The sequence below is a fragment of the Mesocricetus auratus genome, unplaced genomic scaffold, assembly GCF_017639785.1.
Source record: "Mesocricetus auratus isolate SY011 unplaced genomic scaffold, BCM_Maur_2.0 Super-Scaffold_100004, whole genome shotgun sequence".
Classification (NCBI taxonomy): Eukaryota; Metazoa; Chordata; class Mammalia; order Rodentia; family Cricetidae; genus Mesocricetus; species Mesocricetus auratus.
This window is the reverse complement of record NW_024429189.1, coordinates 92,719,884-92,732,118: the sequence shown is the minus strand read 5'-3', so window position 1 is coordinate 92,732,118 and position 12,235 is coordinate 92,719,884. Positions and strand designations below refer to the sequence as shown.

At 39.3% G+C, this 12,235-nt stretch overlaps 1 protein-coding gene across 1 annotated transcript in view; it reads left to right on the top strand.

The window, feature by feature from the left end:
* Fam227b (family with sequence similarity 227 member B) overlaps nucleotides 1-12,235 on the top strand; it is a 170,221-nt gene that overhangs the window by 23,857 nt on the left and 134,129 nt on the right. Inside the window, exon 8 of the mRNA XM_040746215.1 lies at nucleotides 11,988-12,086. Within this exon, the coding sequence (XP_040602149.1) occupies nucleotides 11,988-12,086 (99 nt within the window). The remainder of the gene's footprint in view (nucleotides 1-11,987; nucleotides 12,087-12,235) is intronic.

Below are 12,235 nucleotides of genomic sequence, written 5' to 3'. Positions count from 1 at the left end.
CTGCAATATAGAACCAGCCTAGATGCCTATTAACAGACAAATGAATAAATAAAATGTGATAGATGCACATATAATACACAATCACACACACACCTCATGGGATTTTATTCATTAATATGGAAGAAAGTTATTTGCATGAAAATGGATGGAACTGGAAGTCATCAAATAAAATAAAAGCCATCAAGCAAATAAAACCGAATTCATAAAAAAGGTCAGGTTTTTATTCATATTTGTTTTTCATATGTGTCTACATACATGCACGTGTGTGTGTGTGTCTGTCTGTCTGTCTGTCTGTGTGTTTCTCTGTGTGTGTGTAGAAAGGTGATGAGTCAGGTAAACATTCTAAAAGAAAGGAAAGAGGGCAACAGGGGCGGTTATTGAAGGAGATACGGATAAAATAGTATTTGTTTTCTCTCATATGCAGAATGTAGATATATTTGAGGGAAAAAAGGGAACAGTGAGATGGAAGATTATGAAGGAGGGGGTTCTGTGTGTGTAAGGGTGAATATATGCAAGGCGTATATATATATATACACATACATATATGGAAATGTCATAATGAAGCTATTATTTTGTATATAAGCTAAGAAATTATTTTTAATGTGAAAAAGAGCAAAATATGATATACTGAATCTACTTAAGTAAAAAATGTATAGTTTCTAGTATTTGTGGTAAGTAAATTTAATTTGGGGTACCAATTTAGGTGAATTGTCTGCACAAAGGATACACTGATACACTATGTTTAGATAATTTCATGAGAGGATTTACTGATTTAAAATTCCATGACTAAATGAATATTATCTTAAGTTTTGAAAAAGTAAGAAATGCAGGCTGTTTTCTACATTTTTGATGGTCTAGTCTACATCATCCTTGCATTAGGTACTACCCCTGCCTGATCCATTCCTCTTCCTCTACTTCTCTTCAAAACATTAGACCTCCCGTGGGTATCATCCAGTCATGGTATATCAAGTTGCAGTGAGACTAGGCACTTCCTCTCCTATTAAGGCTGGATGAGGCAACACAGTATGCATAGAAGGTCCCCAAAACAGGCAACAGAGTCAGAGACAGCCCCTATTCCCACTGTTAGGAGTCCCAGAAGAAGAACAAGCTACACAACTGTAACATATTTGTAGAGGGCTTAGGTCAATCCCATGCAGGGTCCCTAGTTGTCAATTCAGTCTCTGTGTGCCCTATAATCCCAGGCTGGTTGATTCTGTGGATTTCATTGTGGTGTCCTTGACTCCTCTGGCTCCTACAATTCTTATTCTCCTTCTTCACATGATGTCTAAGATCTACCTAAAGTTTGGCTGTGGAGCTCTGCATCTGTTTTTCCATCAGATACCGGGTGTAGCCTCTCTGATAACAATTGGTCAAGGCATCAATCTATGAGTATAGCAGAATATCTTTAGGAAACATTTCTGTGACTTTTTTGCTAGTCATGTTTGGATCTATTCTAAGTCTCTGAGCTATCCTGCCTCTGGGTCCTGGCCCTCAGGGATGAGCTCCCCTCTCATGGTCTGGGTCTCAAGCTGGAGCAGTCATTAGTTGGTCTCACACACAATTTCTGTGCCATCTTTACCCCAGCACATTTTGTAGGTGGGACAAATTGTAGGTTGAAGGTTTTGTGTCTGGGTTGGTGTCCCAATCCCTCCAGTGGAAGTCTTGCCTGGTTACAGAAGATGCAGTTCAGGCTCCATACCCCTCATTGCTAGGAGTCTCATCTGTGGTCACCCTCGTAGATTCATGGGAATTTCCATTGTGCTGGGTTTCTAGCTCTTACCAGAGATGCCCCCAGATTCCAGCTGTCTCTCCCAGTACTCTCTCCCACCTCTCTCCCCAACCCAATCCCTCCTGTTCCCATCCCCATCCTCCATCTAGATCCCTCCCCCATCCAATGAAAGTGTCTATTCTATTTCCCCTTCACAGTGATGTTCTTGTATCCCCCCCTTGAACCCTCCATGTTATTTAACTTCTCTGGGTCTGTTGATGGTAACACCACAGTTATCCTTTACTTTATGGTTAATATTCACTTATGAGTGAGTATATCCATGTTCATTTTTTCTGGGTCTGAGTTACCTCACTCAGGATGATCTTTTCCAGTTCTATCCATTTCCCTGCAAACAGCATGGTGTCATTGTTTTTAACAGCTGAGTAATATTCCATTGTGTAAATGTACCACATTTTCTTTTTCTTTTTAAAACCTTTTAGTTTTTGTTTTATTTGACAGTGTCTCATGTCTATTCCAGTGTTTGCTCTGCCATTAAATCTTTTGTTTTTAATAACTTTATTTTAAGAAATATATTTTACATATAAATCCCAGTTCCCTCTCCCTCCCATCCCCCATCCACTCCCCAGGTTGAGTGAGACTTTCCATGAGGGATCATTAAAGTCTGTCAAGTCATTTGGGGGAGTCCCTAGGTAGTAGTGGAGAGACTACCTTAAATGCCTTTCCTCTATAATGAGAATGATGTATTTAGACTAAGAGAGTATAGTTCCATAGAGAATGTGCTCCCAAAGTCTGTTCGTGCACTAGGGATAAATACTGGTTGTACTGCCAGAGGCACCATAGATTGATTGCCCAGGCCTCCTAGCTGACACCCATATACAGGGGTCCTGGTTCGATCTTAGGATGCTTCTCCGGCTGTCAGATTGGGGTCCAAGAGCTCATACTAGTTCAGGTCAGCTGTTTCTGTGGGTTTCCCCATCATGGTCTTGACCCCTTTGTTCATCACTCCTCCCTCTCTACAAATGGATTTCATGAGTTCGGCTCAGTGCTTAGCTGTGGGTCTCTGCTTCTGCTTCCATCAGTTACTGGATGCAGGGTCTAGGATGGCATTTAAGGTAGTCATCATTCTCATTATAGGGGAAGGCATTTAAGGTAGCCTCTCCACTATTGCTTAGATTCTTAGTTGGGGTTATCCCTGTGGATCTTTGGACATTTCCCTAGTGCCAAATTTCTCCTTAAACCTATAATGACTCCCTCTATTAAGGTATCTTTTTTCTTGCTCTCCTCTATTCAACCCCCTACTCAATCTTCCTGATCCTTCATATTCTCCTCCCCCCTCTTCGTCTCCCTGCCTCTTTGGATTAACAGCCCACCAGTCTACAATCCATACCTTCAGAGAAGCTAGGAAACAAGAAAAACTCTAAGAGAGACATACATTGTCCCCTGGAGAATGGGAAAGGGACAAGAGCTCCTGAACAAAATGGGAGCATGTGGGAAGAGGGAGGGGGCTAGGGGAAAGACCACATTTTCTTTATCCATTCTTCAGCTCTGGGACAGTTTCTATTATGAGTAAAGTTTCCAGTTTCTATTATGAGTAAAGCTGCAATGAACTTTTAGAGACTACTTCCATTTCCTTGGGGGTGATAGGTCTATTTAAATTATCTCATCTTTTAAATGTGGTAAGTGGTATCTGTTGTCTAGAAAATTGTTCATTTCTTTTAGATTTTCCAATTTTGTAGAGTACAAGTTTTTGAAGTATGACCTAATGATTTTTTTTTATTTCCTCCATGTCTGTTGTTATAACCCCCTTTTCATTTCTGATTCTGTTACTTTGGATAGTCTCTCTTTGCTTTTTAGTTAGTTTGGATAAGACTTTGTGTATCTTGTTGATTTTCTCAAAGTACCCACTCCTTATTGATTATTTGTATTGTTCTCTTTGTTTCTATTTTATTGATTTCAGCCCCGAGTTTGATTATTTCTTTCTATCTACTCCTCTTAGGTGTGCTGCTTTTTTTTTGCTCTAGAGCTTTCAGGTGTGCTGTTAAGTCACTGATATGAGATGTCTCTAGTTTCTTTATGCAGGCACTTAGTGCTATGAACTTTCCTCTTAGCACAATTTCACTGTGTCCCATAAGTTAGGGTACGTAATGCATTCATTTTCACTGAATTCTAGGAAGTCTTTAATTTATCTCTTGACCCACTGGTAATTCAGTAGAGTTGTTCAGTTTCCATTAGTTGTAGATTTTCTGTTGTTTCTGTTGCTGTTTAAATCCAGCTTTAATCCATAGGATACAGGGTTATTTCAGTTTCCTTGTATCTTTTGAGGCTTGCTTTGTGACTGATAATGTGGTCGGTTTTGAAGAAGATTCCATGAGGTGCTGAGAAGATAGCATATCCTTTTATGTTTGAATAAAATGTTCTGTAGATATCTGTTAGGTCCATTTTAATCATAACATCCATTTTGTCTTTGTTTAGCTTCTGTCTGGATAACCTGTCCATTAATGAGAGTGAGTATTGATGTCTGTCACTCTTAATGTGTGGGGTTCAATGTGTGACTTAAGCTTTAGTAGTTTACAAATGTGGGTGCCCTTGCATTTAGGACATAGATGTTCAGAATTGAGAGATCATTTTGGTGTATTTTTCCTTTATTGAGTTATGAACTGTCCTTTTCCCTCTCTTTTGATTAATATTGGTTTGAAGTCTATTTTGTTATATATTAAGATAGCTAATAGCCTATTTATTAGTCCATTTGATTAGAAAATCTTTTTCCAACCCTTTCTTTGATGTTGAGGTGTGTTTCTATTATGCAGCAGAAGGATGGAGCTTATTTTTTTATCCATTCTGTCAGCCTATGTCTTTTTATTGGAGAATTGAATACATCAATAACGAGATATTAATGAGCAGTGATTTTTAATTCCTGTTATTTTGTTGTTGGTGTGGGGGGTATTGTGTGTGCATGTGTGCTTTCGCTGTGTGAGATTGTGAGATTATCTATTGCCTGTGTTTTTGTGTGTGTAGTTACTTCTTGTGTTGAAGTTTTCCTTTTAGCAGCTTCTTTAGAGCTGAATTTGTGGATAGTGTTTAAATTTGATTTTGTCATGAAATATCCTTCTTGTTTTCTCCATCTATGATGATTGAAAGTTTTGCTGGGTGTAGTAGTCTGGGCTGGCATTGATGGTCCTTAGAGTCTGTAAGATGTCTGTCGAGGCCTTTCTGGCTTTTAGAGACTCCATTGAGAAGTTGGTTGTAATTCTAATAGGTCTTCCTTTATATGTTACTTGCCCTTTTTTCTTTGAAGCTTTTAATACTCTTTTTTTGTTCTATATGTTTAGAATTTTGATTATTATGTTGCAGAGAGGTATTCTGATCCAATCTATTTCATCTTCTGTGAGCTTTTTGTATTTTTATAGTCATGTCCTTCTTTTTTTTCCTTTTTTTTGTAATTTAAGTTAGAAACAAGCTTGCTTCACATGTCAATCCCAGCTCCATCTCCCTCTCTTCCTCCCTGCCCTCCTCACTAGCCCCCCCAGTCTCCCACACAATTCCACCAACCCCCAGGAAGGGTGAGGCCCTCCATGGAGGATCTCCAGAGTCTGTCATTTCATCCAGGGCAGGGCCTAGGCCCTCCCCCAAGAGTCCAGGCTGAGAGAGCATCTTTCACTGTGGGATGGGCAGCCAAAGTCCATTTGTATTCCAGGGATAAATGCTACCCAAGACCCCTAGGCCTCTTCACTGACACCCACATTCAGGGGGTATGAATCAGCCCCATGTTGTCTACCCAGCCATCAATCTGGGGTCCAAGAGCTCCCCTTTGTTCAGGTCACCTGTTTCTGTGGGTTAAATCAGCCCAATCTTAACCCCTTTGCTCATCAGTTATCTCTTTCTGTCAATGGATTCCAGGAGTTCAGTTCAGTGTTTAGCTGTGGGTGTCTGCCTCTGCTTCCATCAGTCACTGGATGAAGGTTCTGTTTCCCAGACTCTCTGGAAGTGAGATTGTATGCTGGCTCTTCCCTGATTCATGTCTAAAATCCATATATGAGTGAGTGTATACTATGTTTCTTTTTTTGTGACTGGGTTACCTCACTCAGGATGGTTTCTTCTAGTGCCGTCCATTTACTTGCAAATTTCAAGATTCCATTATTTTTTTCTGCTGAATAGTACTCCATTGTGTAAATGTACCACCTTTTCTCTATCATCTCTTCAGTTGATGGGTATCTAGGTTGCTTCCAGGTTCTGGCTATTACAAATAATGCTGCTGTGGACATAGTGGAACAGACATCCTTGTTGTATGAATGTGCATTTTTTGGTTATATGCCTAACAGTAGAATTGCCGGGTCTTGTGGTAGACTGATTCCCATTTTTCTGAGGAATCTTCATACTGATTTCCAAAGTGGCTGTACAAGTTTGCACTCCCACCAGCAGTGAAGAAGTGTTCCCCTTTCACCACATCCTCTCCAGCATAAACTGTCATTGGAGTTTTTGGTTTTAGCCATTCTGACAGGAGTAAGATGGTATCTCAGAGTTGTTTTGATTTACATTTCCTGGATGACTAGGGATGTTGAACATTTTCTTAAGTGTCTGTCAGCCATTTTAAACTCCTCTACTGAGAATTCTCTATTTAGTTCTGTACCCCACTTTTTGACTGGATCCTTTGGTGTTTTAGAGCCTTGTTTCTTGAGTTCTTTGTAAATTTTGGAGATCAGCCCTCTGTCATATATGGGGTTAGTGAATATCTTTTCCCAATCTGTGGGTTGCCTTTTTGTCTTCCTGACTGTGTCCTTTGCCTTACAGAAGCTTCTCAGTTTCAGGAGGTCCCATTTATTAATTGTCAATCTTAATGTCTGTGCTACTGGAGTTACATTAAGAAAGAGGTCTCCTGTACCAATTTGTTGGAGAGTATCTCCCACTTTCTCTTCTAATAGGTTCAGTGTGGCTAGATTTATATTGAGGTCTTTGATCCATTTGGATTTAAGTTTTGTGCATGGCGAAAGACATAGATCTATGTGTAGTCTTCTACAAGTCAGCCTCCAGCTGTGGCAGAATCATTTGTTGAAGATGCTTCCTTTTTTCCTTTGTATAATTTTAGCTTCTTTGTCAAAGATCAGGTGTTCATACATATAAGGGTTAGTGTCAGGGTATTCAATTTGATTCCATTGCCCTATCTGTCTATTTTTGTGCCAATACTAAACTGTTTTCAGGACTATATATCTGTAATACAGTTTGAAGTCAGGGATGGTGATGCCTCTGGATGTTGCCTTGTTGAACAGAGTTGTTTTGGCTATCCTGGGTCTTTTGCCCTCTGCAATCTGCACTCTGCCCTCTACCTTCTGCCCTCTGCTCTCTGCCCTCTGCCTTGATTGGGGGTGAGAATAGGCAGGCTCTCTCAGCAGGCTTCTGGTCACTCAGGGTCGAGTCGAGTTTATTGCAGTTCCCAGTCCAGGAGATCCCAGAGAGGAGTACAGGTTTTCAAAGTATGACCTGATGATTCTCTGGATTTCCTCAGTGTCAATTTTTATGACCCCCTTTTCATTTCTGATTTTGTTAATTTGCATGTTCACACTCTGTCCTTTGGTGAGTTTGGATAAAGGTTTGTCTATCTTGTTGATTTTCTCAAAGAACCAACTCTTCGTTCTCAGCCCTCAACTAGATAATTTCCTGGTGTCTACTCCTCCGGGGTGAGTTTGCTTCTTTGTGCTATAGGGCTTTCAGTTGTGCTGTTAATTCTCTAGTGTAACTATTCTCCGATTTCTTCATGTGGGCACTTAGTGCTATGAACTTTCCTCATAGCACTGCTTTCAAAGTGTCCCATAGGTTTGGGTATGTTGTGTCTACATTCTCATTGACTTCTAGGAAGTATTTAATTTCTTTTTTATTTCTTCTTTGATCCAGGAATGGTGCAATTGTACATTGTTCAATTTCAATGAGTTTGTAGGATTTCTGCAATTTGTGTTGTTGTGGAATTCTAACTTTAACCCATGGTGGTCTGATAAGGTACATGGAGCTATTCCAATTCTTATGTACCTGTTCAGGTTTGATATGTTGCCTAGTATGTGGTCCATTTTTGAGAAGGTTCCATGTGGTGCTGAGAAGAAGGTATATTCTTTTGTGTTTGGATGGAATGTTCTATAGATGTCTGTTAATTCCAATTGGGTCATAACTTCTATTACTTCCTTTGCTTCTTTGTTAATTTTCTGTCTGGTGGACCTGTCTAGTGGTGAGAATGGAGTGTTGAAGTCTCCCAATATGATTTGAGTTTTAGTAATGTTTCTTTTACAAACGTGGATGCCTTTGTATTTGGGGCATAGATGTTCAGAATTGAAACTTCATCTTGGTGGATTTTTCCTGTGATGAATATGAAGCGGCCTCCTTCATTTCTTTTGTTTGATTTTAGTTTAAAGTCTAATTTGTTAGATATTAGGATTGTTACCCCTGCTTGTTTCTTGGGTCTATTTGATTGGAAAATATTTTCCCAATCCTTAACTCTGAGGTAATGTGTGTCTTTGAAGATGAGGTGTGTTTCTGGGGTGCAGCAGAAGAATGGATTCTGTCTTGAATTCATTCTGTTAGCCTGTGTCTTTTTATGAGTGAATTAAGACCATTAATATTGAGGGATATTAATAACCATTGATTGCTCATTCTTGTTTCTTTTGGAGTTGTTGTTGGTGGTGGAATTATGTGTGGATTTTCACCCCTTTTTTCTTTTGGCTGTTGGTAAAGTGGGATTATTGATAGCCTATGTTTTTCTGGTTGTAGTTAGTTTCCTTGGGTTGGAGTTTTCCTTTCAGAACTTTCTGTAGGGCTGGATTAGTGGACACATAATTGTTTAAATCTGCTTTTGTCATGGAATATCTTTTTTCTCCATCTATAGTGATTGAAAGATTTTCTATGTATAGCAATCTGGGCTGGCATCCGTGGTCTCTTAGTGTTGGTAGAGCATCTATCCAGGACCTTCTGGCTTTCAGAGTTTCCATGGAGAAATCAGGTGTGATTCTGATAGGCTTGCCTTTGTATGTTATTGACCTTTTTCCTTAGCGTCTCTTAATATTCTTTCTTTATTCTGTATGTCTGGGATCTTGATTATTATGTGGCGAGGGGATATTTTTTGTCGTCCACTCTATTTTATAGTCTGTAAGCTTCTTGTACCTTCATTGGCATGTCTTTCTTTAGGTTGTGAAAGTTTTATTCTATGATTTTGTTGAATATGTTTTCTGCCCCTTTGAGGTGGATTTCTTTTTTGCTTTGTTTTTTGTTTGTTAGGGTTTTTTTATTTAACTTTTTACACATGAAACTGTCAGTTCCCTCTCCCTCACCTCCTCCTAACCCTCCCACCCCATTCCATCCCCCCTCTGCTCCCTAGGGAGTATAAGGACTTCCATGAGTCTGTCATATCATCCCTGGCAGGGCCTAGGTTCTCCCCAATATGTCTGGGCTGAGAGAGCATCCCTCCATGTGGAATGGGCTCCCAGAGTCCATTTGTGTGCCAAGAATAAATACTGCTCTACTCTCCAAGGTCCCACAGATTTCCAAGTCCTATTCTTTGATACCCAGGTGGGGTGGGAGTGTCTGGATCAGTCCCATGTTGGTCTCTCAGTCATCAGTCTGGAGTCCATGCATTCCCCCTTGTTAAGGTCAGCTGCCTCTGTGGGTTTTGCCAGCCTGATCTTGATTCCTTTGCTCGGCACTGGGTTCCAGGAGTTCAGTTTGTTTTTTAGCTGTGGGTGTCTGCCTCTGCTTCTGTCAGTCACTGGATGAGGGTTCTAGGATGGCAGATAAGGTAGCCTTTAATCTCATTATCATGGGAGGGCATTTAAGGTAACCTTAATGCCAGTTAGTGTCATTCTTGTAGATCTTTGAAGATCTCACTAGTGCCAGATCTCTCCTCCAACGTATAATGGCTCCCTCTATTATGGTATCTCTCATCCTGCTCTCCTCTATTCTTGCCCTGGCTCAACCTTCCTGCTCCCTCGCCTTCTTCTATACCTATTATTCTTAGGTTTGATCTTTTCATGGTGTCCCATATTTCCTGAATATTTTGTGTTAGGGATTTGTTGGACTTAAGATTTTCTTTGGTCGATGAATCTATTTCCTCTAGTGTATCTTCAACACCTGAGATTCTCTCTTCCATCTCTTGTATTCTGTTGGTTATGCTTGCATCTGTAGTACCTGACCGTTTTCCAAGCTTTTCTATTTCCAGCATTCCTTCAGACTGTTTTTTTTATTGTCTCTATTTCAGCTTTCAAACCTTGTACTGTTTGAATTGTTTCTTGCAATTTTTGCTGTCTCTTCCTCTCTTTCTTACATTTGTTGAATTTTTTGGTTTGTTTTTTATTCCCTTTCTTGCCTTTTTTGGTTTGTTTTTTCTTCCATTTCTTTAAGGGATTTTCTCATATCCTCTTTGAGGGCCTCTATCATTTTCATGAAGTTGTTTTTAAGGTCTTTCTCATCTGCTTCATCTGCATTGGGCTGTGCAGGTCTTGCGGGTGTAGAGTCTCTAGACTCTGGCAGTCTCATATTGGTTTTTCTGTTGCTGGGTGTGTTTTTATATTGTCTCCTTCCCATCATTTCTTCCAGTGGGTGCAGAAGGAGTCTCTTCTTCTGGTGGGCATGTGACCATGGTTCTTTTCCTGTTGATGCGAGTGGGTCGAATACTGTGGTGGTGGTTTTCCCTTTGCGTGGGTAGAGGCGGTCCTGGTACCAGGGCCTTGGCAATCTTTGGGTAGGCTGGACCATGTCGGGATGGGTGGGGAAAGGGATTATGGTGCTGGCAGTCTCTGGGCGGGCTGAATCCCGTCGGGATGGGATCCTCAGTGCGCAATCCCCAGGTCTCCGGTGGTTTTCGCCATGTCCTTCATTAGGTTAGGAAAACTTTCTTCTAATACTTTGCTGAATATATATATTTTTTTAAATCTAAGGTTCTTCTTCTTCTCTTATTATTCTTTGGTTTGGTCTTTTTATTGTGTCCCAGATTTTCCAGATGTTTTGTGTTAGTAGTTTTTTTTAGATTTGACATTTTCTTTGACTTTTTTTAACATTGTATTTTCTCTATTGTATCTTTAATACCTGTGATTCTCTTCTCCCTCTCTTGTATTCTTTTGGTGATGCTTGCCTCTGCAATTCCTGTTCACTTACCTAGATTTTCCACTTCCTGAATTCCCTCAGTTTGTGTTTTCTTTATTGCTTCTACTTCTTTTTTTAGGTCTTGAATAGTTTCCTTTCCTGTCTCCCCCACCCCCAGCTTTTTTGGCATTCTTTAAGGGACTTATTTATTTCCTCTGGTTTTGTTGTTGTTGTTTTCCAGTTCCTTAAGGGTGTTTTTCATTTCTTCTTTAAGGACCTCTATCATGTTCATAAACTCTTTTTTTAGTCATTTTCTTGTACTTTGGCTGTGTTGGAATATTCGGGTCTTGTCAAAGGATAGCTGGGCTTTGGTGGTGACATATTGCCCCAGCTGTTGTTCATTATATTCTTACACTGACATTTAGGAATCTGGGTTTGGGATAATTAGGTCTAGCTTCTGATTTTTGAGTTTGTCTTTGTTGGGTGGGGGTTTTGTTCCTTGGTTTCTTTTTCATCTTTGGTTTTCTAGTCTTTGTGGCCTGGATTTCTGGAGGCAGGTATGACCTCTGATCTAGTAGGGAGACTCTGTCCAAGTTGGAAGCTGGTCTTCTGGTGGTTAGCTTCATCCTCAGTGCCACAGGGGTCTCTGTTCTTCTTGCCATGTGTAGTTTTTGAGCAAATAAAATGTGGCTGGTATGTCTAATAACTTAATATTTTTCATTCAATTTCTCTTAATAGAGTTACATCCAAATATGAAAACTAATATGTATTAAAATAGCTATGTTTGAAATAAAATTACAAATATATTTTATAAATCTATTCTATATAAACATGTATTTATGAATCTAGAAATACTATTGTATCTTTGATGAAAATTTAATGTTCAAATCAATATATGCTTTAAATACAAAGTACATTCCATCATTTTTAAATCCTTACCACTAAGGATGCAACATATTTAATTAGTGCTTTATCAATTATGTGTTGATAGGACAATATTCTAAGTATATTTGGGTCAATAAGTTATATCATCAAGCTTAATTTCACTCTTGGTTTTTACTTTAACTACCAGGACAGTTAATATCACTCATGTATATTGTTAAATATCTGTCAGGCAGTTAGTTCGGTTACCATTGATTATATTCTGTATAAAGCATATTTACATGAATATATTCAGTAATGTATTTTAATTTGTCACTGATAGGAAAACATGGTTAAATTCTGGAGAACCCATATTCTCTCAGACTGCTCCATTGCTCTTTTGCATGACTCTTTTTGGTGGTGGTTTCTCCATAAATTCAAGGTAAGTGACATTTTAAAAATATGGAAAAACTTTGATTTTGTATCATAATTCTTTTTTCAGTAGAAGCAATATTAATACAAAAGTGTTTTACATAGATGAATCTTTGAGCATTACACAAATCCTATTTAAACTTTCTTCTTTTAGAGGAG